Source organism: Belonocnema kinseyi, chromosome 6 (assembly GCF_010883055.1).
Source record: "Belonocnema kinseyi isolate 2016_QV_RU_SX_M_011 chromosome 6, B_treatae_v1, whole genome shotgun sequence".
Taxonomy (NCBI): Eukaryota; Metazoa; Arthropoda; class Insecta; order Hymenoptera; family Cynipidae; genus Belonocnema; species Belonocnema kinseyi.
In genome coordinates this window covers 5,948,358-5,960,943 of record NC_046662.1, presented here as the reverse complement: position 1 = coordinate 5,960,943, position 12,586 = coordinate 5,948,358, and the positions used below count along the sequence as shown (strand labels likewise).

Below are 12,586 nucleotides of genomic sequence, written 5' to 3'. Positions count from 1 at the left end.
TCGTTCTCTTTTCTCTCCATCACCGACCTAAGTTAATTTTTGAGATCAGAAAGTAATTTCCTACAACTGCGGTACCACACACTTCGATCGTACATCTAACAACAACAAAGTCAATTATACTGCGGCTATTTCCTTTAGACCAGGCATACATGTGGATCATTTATCTTTGAATTTACAATAAAAAGAGAGTTACTACCTTACTCCCCCCCGGTTCAAAATCTCAGCGTTATTTTTAGTTTGTAGGTTTAAGATTTCTTTTTTTTTATCGTTAAATTATAATAAATTGATATAAATTATTATTTATCGTTAAGTACGTTTCCGGATTTCCTAGTAACTGCATATCGAAGCACAATTTTAAGAAAGTTCATATATATTCAAAATTTAAAATGTTATATTTGGCTTTTTCCCCAACCGGGTATACATGACTGGCCTCTTTTAGAGTTATTACGAAACTGTTACAGAAAACACAAGAGAACGTGAGGATCGATTTACAACTACGTCATATCCGACAGTCGTTATTGCATTTAATTTTTTTTATTTCAATTGAAATCTTTTTTTGTTGAAATATCATTAATTACACTTTTCGTTGAGAATTAAATTTTCTTGTTTAAAAATTATAATACCTGGTTGAAAGTTAAACTACTTTGTTCCAAATTAATGTTTTTGTAAAGATTTATTATTTCAGCGGAAAATTTACCCATTTTTTAAAAACTAAAAATACAGGTGTTTTTTTTAACAGTTTCGTAATAACTCTAAAAGAGGCCAGTCATGTATTCTCGGTTGGGGAAAAAGCCAAATAGAAAATTTTAAATGTTGAACATATGCACTTTCTTAAAATTGTGCTTCGATATGTAGTTACTAGGAAATTCGGAAACGTACCTAAAGATAAGTAATTCATATCAATTTAATATAATTTTACGATAAAAAAAGAAATTTTAAACCTACAAACTAAAAATAACTGAAGTTTTTCGTGGGACTGACGTTATAACTACAATCACCACCATATGACGATTTGATACTTAATTTTGATATGATTTCGACTCAAAAAATAAACTTATTGCATAAAGGTGATAGTTGGGCGTATAATCTAAACAATCAATAATACAAACAAAAAAATAGCCTCGGAAAGGACTGGAACTTTTAATGACAAAAGGCATACAAACGGAAAATCTGGAGGTCATGTTTCAGGCGACGAATGGAGACTGGGTGTTTGGAATGCTAGGAGAGTAAATGATCTCAAGGTAAAAGAATTGCATGAAACTAGGGACGTGAGGAAACTAGACATTTTATGTGTGCCTGAAACAAAGAAAAAGAGATGCGAAACCAAAGACATAAAAAATGGTGTGTTGAAAGGCGGGTTTGAAATATATTCAGGAGTAGACTGTGAATCACACGTTAAACAAGGAGTAGATCTGCTTTCGAATGAAAGAGCAAAGCAGCATCTCGGAGAACATGGTTTCGTATCTCCCAGACTTAGGTGGGCTAGAATGAAAGTAGGAATCAGAAGATTATTTATCATAGTATGCTACGCGCCAGTTGATAGTGATCCTAGAGATGTAAAAGACGCCTTCTGGGACACTTTAAATGACACAATAAATATTTGCGAACTTGGGCAAAGAATAATTCTACTAGGAGACATGAACGGTCGGGTGGGCATCCAAAATCATTATACAGAAAGAGCATTAGGTAATTTTGGGGATCCAAAAAAAAGCTATACCGGAGATAAATTAATTGGTCTATGCTTAGAAAGGGGTCTGTTTATTACAAATACTTGGTCTAGGCATAAAATAAAACTTGGTCTAAAGGAAATAGCCGCAGTATTATTGACTTTTTTGTTGCGGATGAACGACTAAGAGAGTCAAAATATAAGGGTCATGAGGGGTCCTGAATGCAATACGGATCATTACTTTCTGATCTCAAAAATTAACTTAGGTCGGGGATGGAAAAAAAAGAGAACCATGAAAGCAAAACAAACACGAATAAAAATTGAGAATCTACAGAAACCGGATCTGCGAATAGATTTCCAAAATAAGATAATAGAAAACATAAAGAGGGCAATATGGGAGGACCGTGTAAAAAACAAAGATATAGAGGGCGCACGGAGAATGTTCCGGGATATCATTGTTAGGCGTGCGATCGAAGTGTCTGGTACTGCGGTTGTAGGAAATTACTTTCTGATCTCAAAAATTAACTTAGGTCGGTGATGGAGAAAAAAGAGAACCAAGAAAGCAAAGAAACGCGAATCAAAATTGAGAACCTACAGAAACCGGATGTGATAATAGATTTCCAAACTAAGATAATCGAAAGCACAGATAGGGCAACATGGGAGGACCGTATAAAAAACAAAGATATAGAGGGCGCCTGGACAATGTTACGGGATATCCTTGTTAGATGTACGATCGAAGTGTGTGGTACCGCAGTTGTAGGAAATTACTTTCTGATCTCAAAAATTAACTTAGGTCGGTGATGGAGAAAAAAGAGAACCAAGAAAGCAAAACAAACGCGAATCAAAATTGAGAACCTACAGAAACCGGATGTGCTAATAGATTTCCAAAATAAGATAATTGAAAGCATAGATAGGGCAACATGGGAGGACCTTATAAAAAATAAAGATATAGAGGGCGCCTGGACAATGTTACGGGATATCCTTGTTAGATGTACGATCGAAGTGTGTGGTACCGCAGTTGTAGGAAGAATGTCTGGTGATGCGTGGTGGAATGATGAAATTCAGGCTGCCGAAAAAGCAAAGAGAGAAGCGTACAAGAGAACTTTGAACATCGCAGGTCTTAACAATGAGGAAATAAATAGATAGAAGAAGAGATGAAAATACAAAACGACTTTAAAGGAAGCAGGAAACTACTTTATAAAAAAGTTAAAGGAAACAAAAGTACAGAATTTATCAACATGAGAAGTAGTAGGCGGGAAATGGTATAGGATGTAGACAGAATACTAGAGGCTTTCAGAGACTATTTTGGGAGACAATTCGGAGATGAAGCTATAGGACACCACAACTGTGATGTTCAACACGATGCGATGAAAAACTCAATTGAGAAAGTCTGTGTCACTGAGGTTAGGGATATAATTAGACATTGAAAAACGGTAAGCCTGCCGGGGTAGACGGTATTAACGCTGAAATGCTTAAACAGGGTAGCGCGTGCATACCACGTAGACTGCGCGAATTGATAAATTTATGTTTCGAGATGGGAGACGTCCCAGACGATTGGAAAGAAGCGATTAGCGTACCAATATACAAGAGAAAGGGAGTTAAAAGCGACTGCAATAATTACAGAGATTATTAAGCACCGTAAGTAAAATATATTAAAAAATACTTATTCGTAGGGTAATGAAAATAAGAGAAGCAAAGATTTGGGAAATCCGAAGTGGGTTTATGCCAGTAAGGTCATCTACGGATTAAATATTTAGCTTAAGGCAAATAACAGAAAAAAGTTTGAGAGTAGGAAAAAAGTTTCCTGTGCATTTGTTGACCTAAATAAAGCTTTTGACAAGGCAGGTAGAAGTAAACTTTGGGAAGTTCTGGAAGAGTATGGAGTTTATGGATGGATCCTACAAGCTATAAAAACAATATATACAGGTAGCAAAGAGAGTGTAAGAGTGAATGGGAAACTGAGTGACTGTTTCGATATTATTCAAGGAGTTAGACAAGAATGTTTTATGGCTTCTTGGTTATTTATGTTATTTATGGACAAGCGTTTAAGAATGGCTCTCTTCAGCGTGTCCAGAGGTAGACCGCGGAAAGAATGGTTAGAATGTATGAATGAGACCCTAGTTAGAAGAGACATAAGAAGTCATAGAAACACGAGAGCCTGCATGAAAAAATGCATGGACATAAAAGAAGCTAGAGAAGTATGCCAGGACAGGAAAGTATGACGACAAAACAAAAGACCTTGGCCACTAATGGACCCAAGTGTGGAACCTTACATAACGACTTCGTGAGGTTCTTCGCTTGGGGTGACTGCTAGAGCAGCGATTGCCATACTAGTGCCGCCGGCCAGTGAGGCTGCCGCCGGCAGGGAGATGCCACTCCGGGCCGGGCAGCTAGGCAGGCTCCGAGGCAGCCTCCCCGCTGCGAGCAGAAGGCTACTTTCCTCGACTTTCTTGTACCTACCACGAATGACCCTTTTATTGTTATGAACTTGCAATAACTGAAATTATAAAGACCTAGCTCAATTAAATTTTAATTAGCTGAATGAATTTCGTGATATAATTTAAAGAAAATGAAAACAAAGTTTTTGAGAATCGGTTAATATCCGAACTAATAAATGAAATATTTACAAATCTTGTGAATGCAACAAAAGTGCGATAACTCTTGAAGTTATTATCCGATCTTCTTCTACCTTTTTTTAACGTTTATTTGATAATCTAACAAATCTAACGGAACTTATTAAAATTCTATTGATTAATATTTAACCAACTTTTCATTTTTCTCAACCGGCTCTAATTCTCTAACAACGAAAAGGTCAGCGAAGCAAGCAACCGAGCACGAACGACTAGCGTCCAGTGTCTCACTTGGGTTTCAGTATTGTGAAAAAATTTGAGGGTGGGGCCCCTGCCGCTCCCCAGAAAGTGCATAAAAAGTTTGGGAATCGCTGTGCTAGAGAGATTGATCAGCAACCTGGGTCGGAGCAATGTTGCGGAACGAACGTGATATTTACTTAAATAACACGAGAATTCTGGATCAATCTGAAAATTCTCTATCCCTTCTACACACTACTCCTTTCCCCTACCGAGTGAGTCACGCCTACCACGAAAGGGAAATGACCTAATGGTGTAATAATAATAACACGTATTTTCTACAAAATACATGGATTTTTAACTAAAATCATACATTTTGAACCATTTAGTTTAATATTTAACTAAAAAAGATAAGTTTTTAACTAGAAATATAACATTGAAATTTTTAGTTCAAACAATGTGAATTTTCAATCAAAAAGAAAGGATTTTCTAAAGAAATATTTTAATTTTTAAACAAAAGAGATCAAACTCCAACCAGAAAGATATATTTTTAACAAAGCAATTCAATTTTCAACTATGTTGTCGAATTTTTTTACCACAAAAGATAACGTTTTAATAAAATAGTTGCATTTTCAGAAAAAGAATTAAACTTTCATCCAAATAGTGAAATTTCTAACCAAAACAAAAATGTGAACAAAAAACCAAGAAAAAGGGAAAATTTCTTAAAAACTATTAAAAACTGATATTCCTAAAAAAATGAGAAAAGTGGAAGAGAAATTTAAAGAATCTTATTCAAAATTATGTAATCCCTTACTACACAAATAGTCAATAGGTAAAAACTTATGCCTGCATACTTTCAAATAAATGTATTATTATCAATAAGAAAAGTTTAATTTTACAACGGTTAAAAATCCAATTTTTTTTTCACTTACAACAGTTGAATTTTCAACAATTAAATAAGGAAGAAAATTTAAAATTTCAAGCTATAAAAAGAAGACAGTGATATAAGTCGATTTTTTTGAAAATGGTTTGCCATTGAAAAATAATGTTTTGGCAAATTGATAGTCTAAAAATTTTTAAATGTATCTGCTATGTCATCAGAGATTGTACCTTACCGACAGTAGATCAACCCTCCAAACCATGAAGGCAGAAAATCCACACAATATCGATCAAGTTAAGAATCTTCAATAACAGAAAATGCTTAACGTCTTAATAAGACTAGATGGAAAATAATATTTTTTAAATTAAAATTAAAATTATTTCTTGAAAAAAAGATCCTACTCCATTTACCGGAAATCAGAAGTTTTGTGGTTCGTTTCCCAATGGTGGGATGTTGGAGTAGGATTTTTTTTTCAAGAAATAATTTTAATTTCAATTAAAAAAAAGTAATAGTCATCCTCTAATTTTCTTCAATTTCGAGCAAACGGATTTTTAACAGTGGAAAATTGAGAATTGAATTTTCAACATTCTTTAATTTTTATTAGTTGAAATAAAATCTTTTTAAAATAGAAGAAAAAAATCGTCGACTGAATTCACAAATTTTAAAATTGTATTTAATTTTCTTTAATTTTCAACAGTTGCATTTATTCTGAATTCAACTCTTCAAATAAAGGAGAATTGATCATTGAATTTTCTTCAGATTTCAAAAATTGAACGAAAGTGTTGAACATTCGTCTGTTGAAATTTAGAATTGATTTTTCAATTTTCTATAATTTTCTTAGAGTTGAAAACATGGTTGAAAATTGAAGGAAAATTAAGAAAATGGAATTTTCAACATTGGAGACATACATAAGTATTCAAAATTCAACTATAAAAAATTCAAATGTAGAAAATTAATCTGTTAAAAATGCCATTTTCTTATTATTTGAAAGTTTTATACAAATTAAATTAAATTGTTAAAATTTCGATTGTTAACAATAAAAAGGAATTAATAATTGATTTTTTGAATTAATTCAAACTTCAGCAGTTGAAAAAAACAGTCGAAAATTTATCTGTTGATAATTGATTATTATATATTACGTGATAAAAAACACTTTATAAAAATTAAAAAATCAAGTATCGAAAATTCAATTTCGAAAATTCAACTGTTAAAAACTTAAGAGAATTCATCACTAATTTTAAATTTTGTTCAGATTTTGACAATTGAAACAAATGGTTGGAAATTTATTCATTGAAATTTGATGACTGAATTTCAAATTTTCATCAATTTTCAACATTTAAACAAATGGTAAAAATTTAAATATTGAAAATTGAAGTATTGACAATTCAGCTGTTAAAAATTAAATCTTCAACAGTTGAATTTAAAATGACTTTCACTGTTAAAAATTTGCCTGTTAAAAAAGAAAAATAATTGATAAGTGAATTTTCAATTTTGCTTAAATTTCCGTAGTTGAAATAAATAGTCGAAAATGCAACTGTTCAAAATTCGTCTGTTAAAATTTGATAATTGAATTTTCAGTTTTCAACAGATAAAGAAATATGGAGAGTTGAAATATTGAAAATTGAACTGTTGAAAATTCATGTGCTAAAAATTAAATTTTTAAGAACTGAATTCAAACTGACTTTAAATGTTGAAATTTTGACTGTTGAAAATTCAAGATAATTGATCATTGAATTTCCTTTAGATTTTAACAGCTGAATGAAATTTTGAAAATTTATATAAAAATGCAATTATAAATATTCTTTCATTTCCAGCAGTTCAAAAAACAGTTGAAAATTCTACTATTAAAAATTCAACTATTAAAACTGCGATTGTTAAAAAATCAACAATTAAAAAATAGTTGAAAATAAAACTGTTGAAAATTTTCAACTCTTAAAAATTTAACAGTTTATAAATCAAAAGTTAAAAACTAAATCTAACTAAAACTAAATCTGGTTTAATAATGTGCTTAATTAATCTATTAAAAAAATTCGTTTTTGACAGCAATTATTTTTATTTAAAATTAAAAATTTAAATAGTCTATATAGTTAAATCAATAATTGATTCTGTACTTGAAATTAATTGGAAACAAACATCCAGTTATGGAAATGTACTATGGTCACATTACAGATAATTATGCATCATTCCCTGTTTAAACATGGAATGATAAGATTTGTGAGAACAGTTCGAAACAGAGAGTCGATGTACGAATATGACTCTTCAGTTCATTAACTTCAAATCATTTAGTTCATTTTTAAAAAGTTTTTATAATAATAAAAAATAATAATTAAACAAAATGAATTATACGCGAATTTTAGTCAAATTACTATTTATATTTAGTGTCATTATTACTACAAATGGATACCGCATTCTTGGGATTTTTCCTATGAATTCAAAAAGTCACAATAACATGTTTGAAGCTTTGATGAAAGGGTTGGAAAAAGTGGGGCATGAAGTGGATGTAATTTCCCATTTTGAGCTGAAAAATCCACCAAAAAATTATAAAACCATTATCAATTTAAATGGCACAACACCTGTTCTCGTTAATAATTTGACATTTGAAAATGCCGCTATCATGGGAAATGACCCAATTCCTTATATCGCGGATGTGATTGGTAGCAAACTCTGTGAATTAATGGGCCTTGAAGAGATGCAAAAAATCATCAAGAATCCTCCACCTTATGATGCTGTGATTACCGAGGTATCTTACATTTGCCGGAAATTAATTTTTAGTTTTTAAAATAACAGTTTGTCATCATAACAGATTTTGATATTAAAAAAAAGTATTTAAAAAATATTGATTAAAAAAATAAATGATTGCAAGTCATTTCTGTTCCAATAATAATGACGGTTGAATTTGTATTTAGAAAATCCGGGCAAAAGTCAGAAAATTTTATTGCCGTCAAGGAAAAGTCAAAGATTTTGAACAAATCTGACAAAAGTCAATAATTTGACATTTTTTATTTAAAATTTGAAATAGTTTTATTCCCTTTATAAACGATTATAGGCTATAAATGTTACAAAATTAAGATTCTGGTCTTTAAATATATTGATACTCAGGGAGAATGAAAAATTGCGCAGAGAAAAAATAGGGAATTTTGAAAAAGAAGATTTTGCGACCAATCTGATATTTTAATGATATTTTTAATCTGATGACCAATTCATATTTTTTGGGTTTCTATTTTTACATTCTCATCATTTATGATTGAGAAAGTATTAGAATTGTCGGAAATTTGACATCACACTTTTTCAACGTCTGTCTGTCCGTCCGGCCGTCCGTCCGTAAACACGATAACTCTTGAAAAAAATGAACGAATCAAATCCATCTTTGTAACACTTTTTCTAGGTCCTAAAAGAAAGGACGCGTTCGTTAACCAGCCATTTTTGATAAAAATTTAAAAAGTGAGCGCACTTTGAAAATTTTTGAGACCACTTTTTTCGGAATTTAAAAATTCTATGTACAATTATTTATAATATTGAAAAGAACAAACAATTTAACCTAACGACTTTTTTCGATAAAAAGAAAATTCTCAGAGTTATAGCGTTTTCAATTTTTTTTAATCAACCGAAAATCAAAATTTGAAGCCGAAAAACGCACGATATGAAAAAAAGTCAAGAAAAGAAAAACATTTCTTTTTGAAATCCCTACAAGATTATCATAACCAATTTTTGGATTTTCTTCAAAAATCGAAAATTCAAATTTTGATTGCACCAAAAATAACGGAAAATAAAAAATTCCATTTTGTGGACAAAGTATGTAGGATATAAAAAAAGATGAATCAACAAAAATGGTTATCCCAAAAAAGATCTACAACTTCGTTAAAAATCACTTTTTGATAGGACGCGTACTTTTCGTTTTATTCGTGAAAAATAACGTTGAAAAAAATAAGATAAAAATAATGCGTGGAAAAACGACGAAAGTTACGAGAAAAAAATCCAACAAAACCTGTTTACAAATGTCTGTCGGAAATCGATCGTGCAGCGTGAGTGTCACGATGAGAATGTGTACGTCAAAGCCTACAGAGCTTTGAGAAACTTAATCTTTTACAATACTTAATTAGGTAGACAATTCAGAATATGAAGACGCATATAAATACTGCCATTTAAAAGAGATCTTTTTGATAAAGTTTTTTTCAAGCATTCCAAATGCAAAGAATAAATATCCGAGCGCGATTTGTTTAAAAAATCATCTATTTTGCTTGCAATTCAAATTTTTTGTCGAAAATTCATCTTTTTAGTTTAAAAATTGATTTGTTTTTGTAAAAATTTTAATTTTTTTTATAAGAATGCAACTTTTTGGTTGAATATTAACCTTTTTGGGTTGAGGATTCCACTCTTCTGTTCAAGATTCGTCTTTTTTCGTCTGAAAAATAATCTAATCAGTTGAAGGTGAAACCGCTTTGTTCAAAAATACTTTTCTGTTGAAGGTTCATAATTTTAGTTAATGTTTTATCTCTTCAGTTGAATTTTTTTGTTGTTGTTGAAAATTAAGTTATTTTAAACTAAACTAAACTAAACTAAACTAAACTAAACTAAACTAAACTAAACTAAACTAAACTAAACTAAACTAAACTAAACTAAACTAAACTAAACTAAACTAAACTAAACTAAACTAAACTAAACTAAACTAAACTAAACTAAACTAAACTAAACTAAACTAAACTAAACTAAACTAAACTAAACTAAACTAAACTAAACTGAACTAAACTAAACTAAACTAAACTAAACTAAACTAAACTAAACTAAACTAGACTAGACTAGACTAGACTAGACTAGACTAGACTAGACTAGACTAGACTAGACTAGACTAGACTAGACTAGACTAGACTAGACTAGACTAGACTAGACTAGACTAGGCTCGACTAGACTAGACTAGAATAGAATAGACTAGACTAGACTAGACTAGACTAGACTAGACTAGACTAGACTAGACTAGACTAGACTAGACTAGACTAGACTAGACTAGACTAGACTAGACTAGACTAGACTAGACTAGACTAGACTAAACTAAACTAAACTAAACTAAACTAAACTAAACTAAACTAAACTAAACTAAACTAAACTAAATTAAACTAAACTAAACTAAACTAAACGAAACTAAGTTAATGTTTTATCTCTTCAGTTGAATTTTTTGGTTGTTGTTGAAAATTAAGTTATTTTAAAATAAAAATTGAACTATTCCCGTTAAAGAATCATTATTTTAGTTGAAAATTCATCTCTTTTATTGAAAGCTTAACTATTTTGTTGAAAGTTAATCTTTTCTTATTAGAAATTTAACGAATTTGTTAAAAAATTCTTTTTTTGGTTGAAGGATTATGTTATTGTTGAAAATGTAACTATTTGGTTGAAAACTCATATATTTGAGTGGAAATTTTAATTTGAATATATGAATTTTTAAAGAGTTGAATTTAAATGAAATTGTTTGTAAAAAATTCGTCTGCTGATTTGAAATTTGCCATTGGTTTTAAAAATCTGAAAATTGTGTTCAAATATTATTTTTTTCGTATAAAATTAATTTTTTTCAGTCAAAATTAAATTAATTTCTTTTGTAATTTATTGAACTACTTTATTGAACATTTATTTACGATAGTTATAAATGGATTTTTAATACTGAAAATTAACCTTTTCTATTTTTGGATAAAAATTAATCTTTTTCAGTTGGAAATTTGACTATTTGGTGAAAAATTAAACTATTTGGTTAAGAACCTAATTATTGGCTTGAAAATGAACTTTTCAATTAAATATTTTTATTTTCTGTTCAAAAATTAAACTTTTTTTTAGAAAATTGGTATTTTTGGCATGAGAACTCCACAACCTGGTAGAAAATTGAATCATTCAGTTGAAAATTAATCTTTTACCTTGAAAATTTACCTTTTAGTAAAAAATTAATTTTTTTGGTTTCAAAATTTATTTATTTGATTTAAAGTTTTACAACTTAGTTAAAAATTTGTTTTTACCTTTATAAATTTATTTTTTAATCTAAAAATTAACCGCATTGATTCTCAATTGTAAATTGATGTTTCTTCAGTAGAAAATTTAATTACTTGGTTGAAAATTTAATAGTTTTCAGAAAAAAAGTCTGTTTGGCTTTGAAATTCAACGGTTTGGTTGAAAATTTGTCCTGTTGGTTTGAAAATACCTCTTGTTTCCTATGAATGTATTTTTTTTCGTTGAGATTGCAATTGTTTGGCTTAACATTCATCTTTTATGTTTAAGGATTCAACTATTTCGTTCATTTTTTTTTAATTTTACTATTCCATGTGTAGTTGAAAATTAGTCTTTTTTGTAGGTAATTAATCTTCTTGGTTTAAATTTAACCTTTTGAGTTGAAAATTCACATATTTGATTGATAATTTGTATTTTTAATAGCAAGTAATTTTTGTGTTCGAAAATTCATCTGTTTCGTTCAACCTTCATCTATTAAGTTAAGAATTTATTTATTTGTTTAAAAATGCAATATTTTACATAAAATGTTTTAAATTGTATGTACAAGTAATGTCCATATTATCTTTTTACATTTTAAATTCAAATGGTTAGGGGGGGGGGGGGTACAAAAAGTCTGTAGTAGGAAATTTGGAAAATTGTTTAAAATTGTAAAAAAGTATGATTATGAAATTTTCAGTTCTAAATTTGAACCATTCAAGTTGACCTAAATTTAAATACAAATTTCAGGCGTTTTCAGCGAACTGCTATTTTGGATTTGGCTACGTCCTGAAAGTACCTGTAATAGCTGTTAGCACGATTTTAGAATTTCCTTGGGCTGTGAGAGCAATTGGAAATCCAGCATCGACTGCTTTCGTCCAAAATGTTTTTATGGACTCAGTATTTATTTCGACATTTTGGGATCGTTTGAAAAATACAATTATTTTTCATATAGCCAACTATAGATTCTACATGTATGCAGAAAAAGTTCAGACGGAGGCTATGCGAAAATACTTGAGTCCAGATATTCCTGACCTCAGAGAAGTTGAAAAAAATGTTGCTCTAATGTTGACAAATAATTATCACAGCTTATTTGGTATTAGGCCAGTGACTCCAGCTGTTGTTGATATTGCTGGCATACATGCAGAGGAAAATGAAGATAGATTCACACCCGTAAGTTTTTTTTATTACATTTTCAATTAATTATATTAAGTTATCAATAATTAACCCTTTTTATGATTGAAACAAATAAAAAAATAAATTAAAACTAAG

General features: G+C 29.9%; 2 protein-coding genes across 4 annotated transcripts in view; one reads left to right on the top strand and one right to left on the bottom strand.

Annotated features, from left to right (window-relative positions):
* The window catches only part of LOC117174334 (calcitonin gene-related peptide type 1 receptor-like), a 748,751-nt gene that overhangs the window by 136,197 nt on the left and 599,968 nt on the right, over positions 1–12,586 (bottom strand). The gene's annotated exons all lie outside the window — the stretch shown is intronic.
* The window catches only part of LOC117174332 (UDP-glucuronosyltransferase 2B31-like), a 20,457-nt gene that overhangs the window by 3,280 nt on the left and 4,591 nt on the right, over positions 1–12,586 (top strand). Inside the window, exons 1-2 of one of the 2 annotated variants that reach the window (XM_033363355.1) lie at positions 7,598–8,093; positions 12,065–12,487. In XM_033363355.1, the coding sequence (XP_033219246.1) occupies positions 7,689–8,093; positions 12,065–12,487 (828 nt within the window). In that variant the 5' untranslated portion in view covers positions 7,598–7,688. Of the gene's footprint in view, positions 1–7,597; positions 8,094–12,064; positions 12,488–12,586 lie in introns of those variants that run through there. The other variant, XM_033363356.1, reaches the window with a different exon arrangement.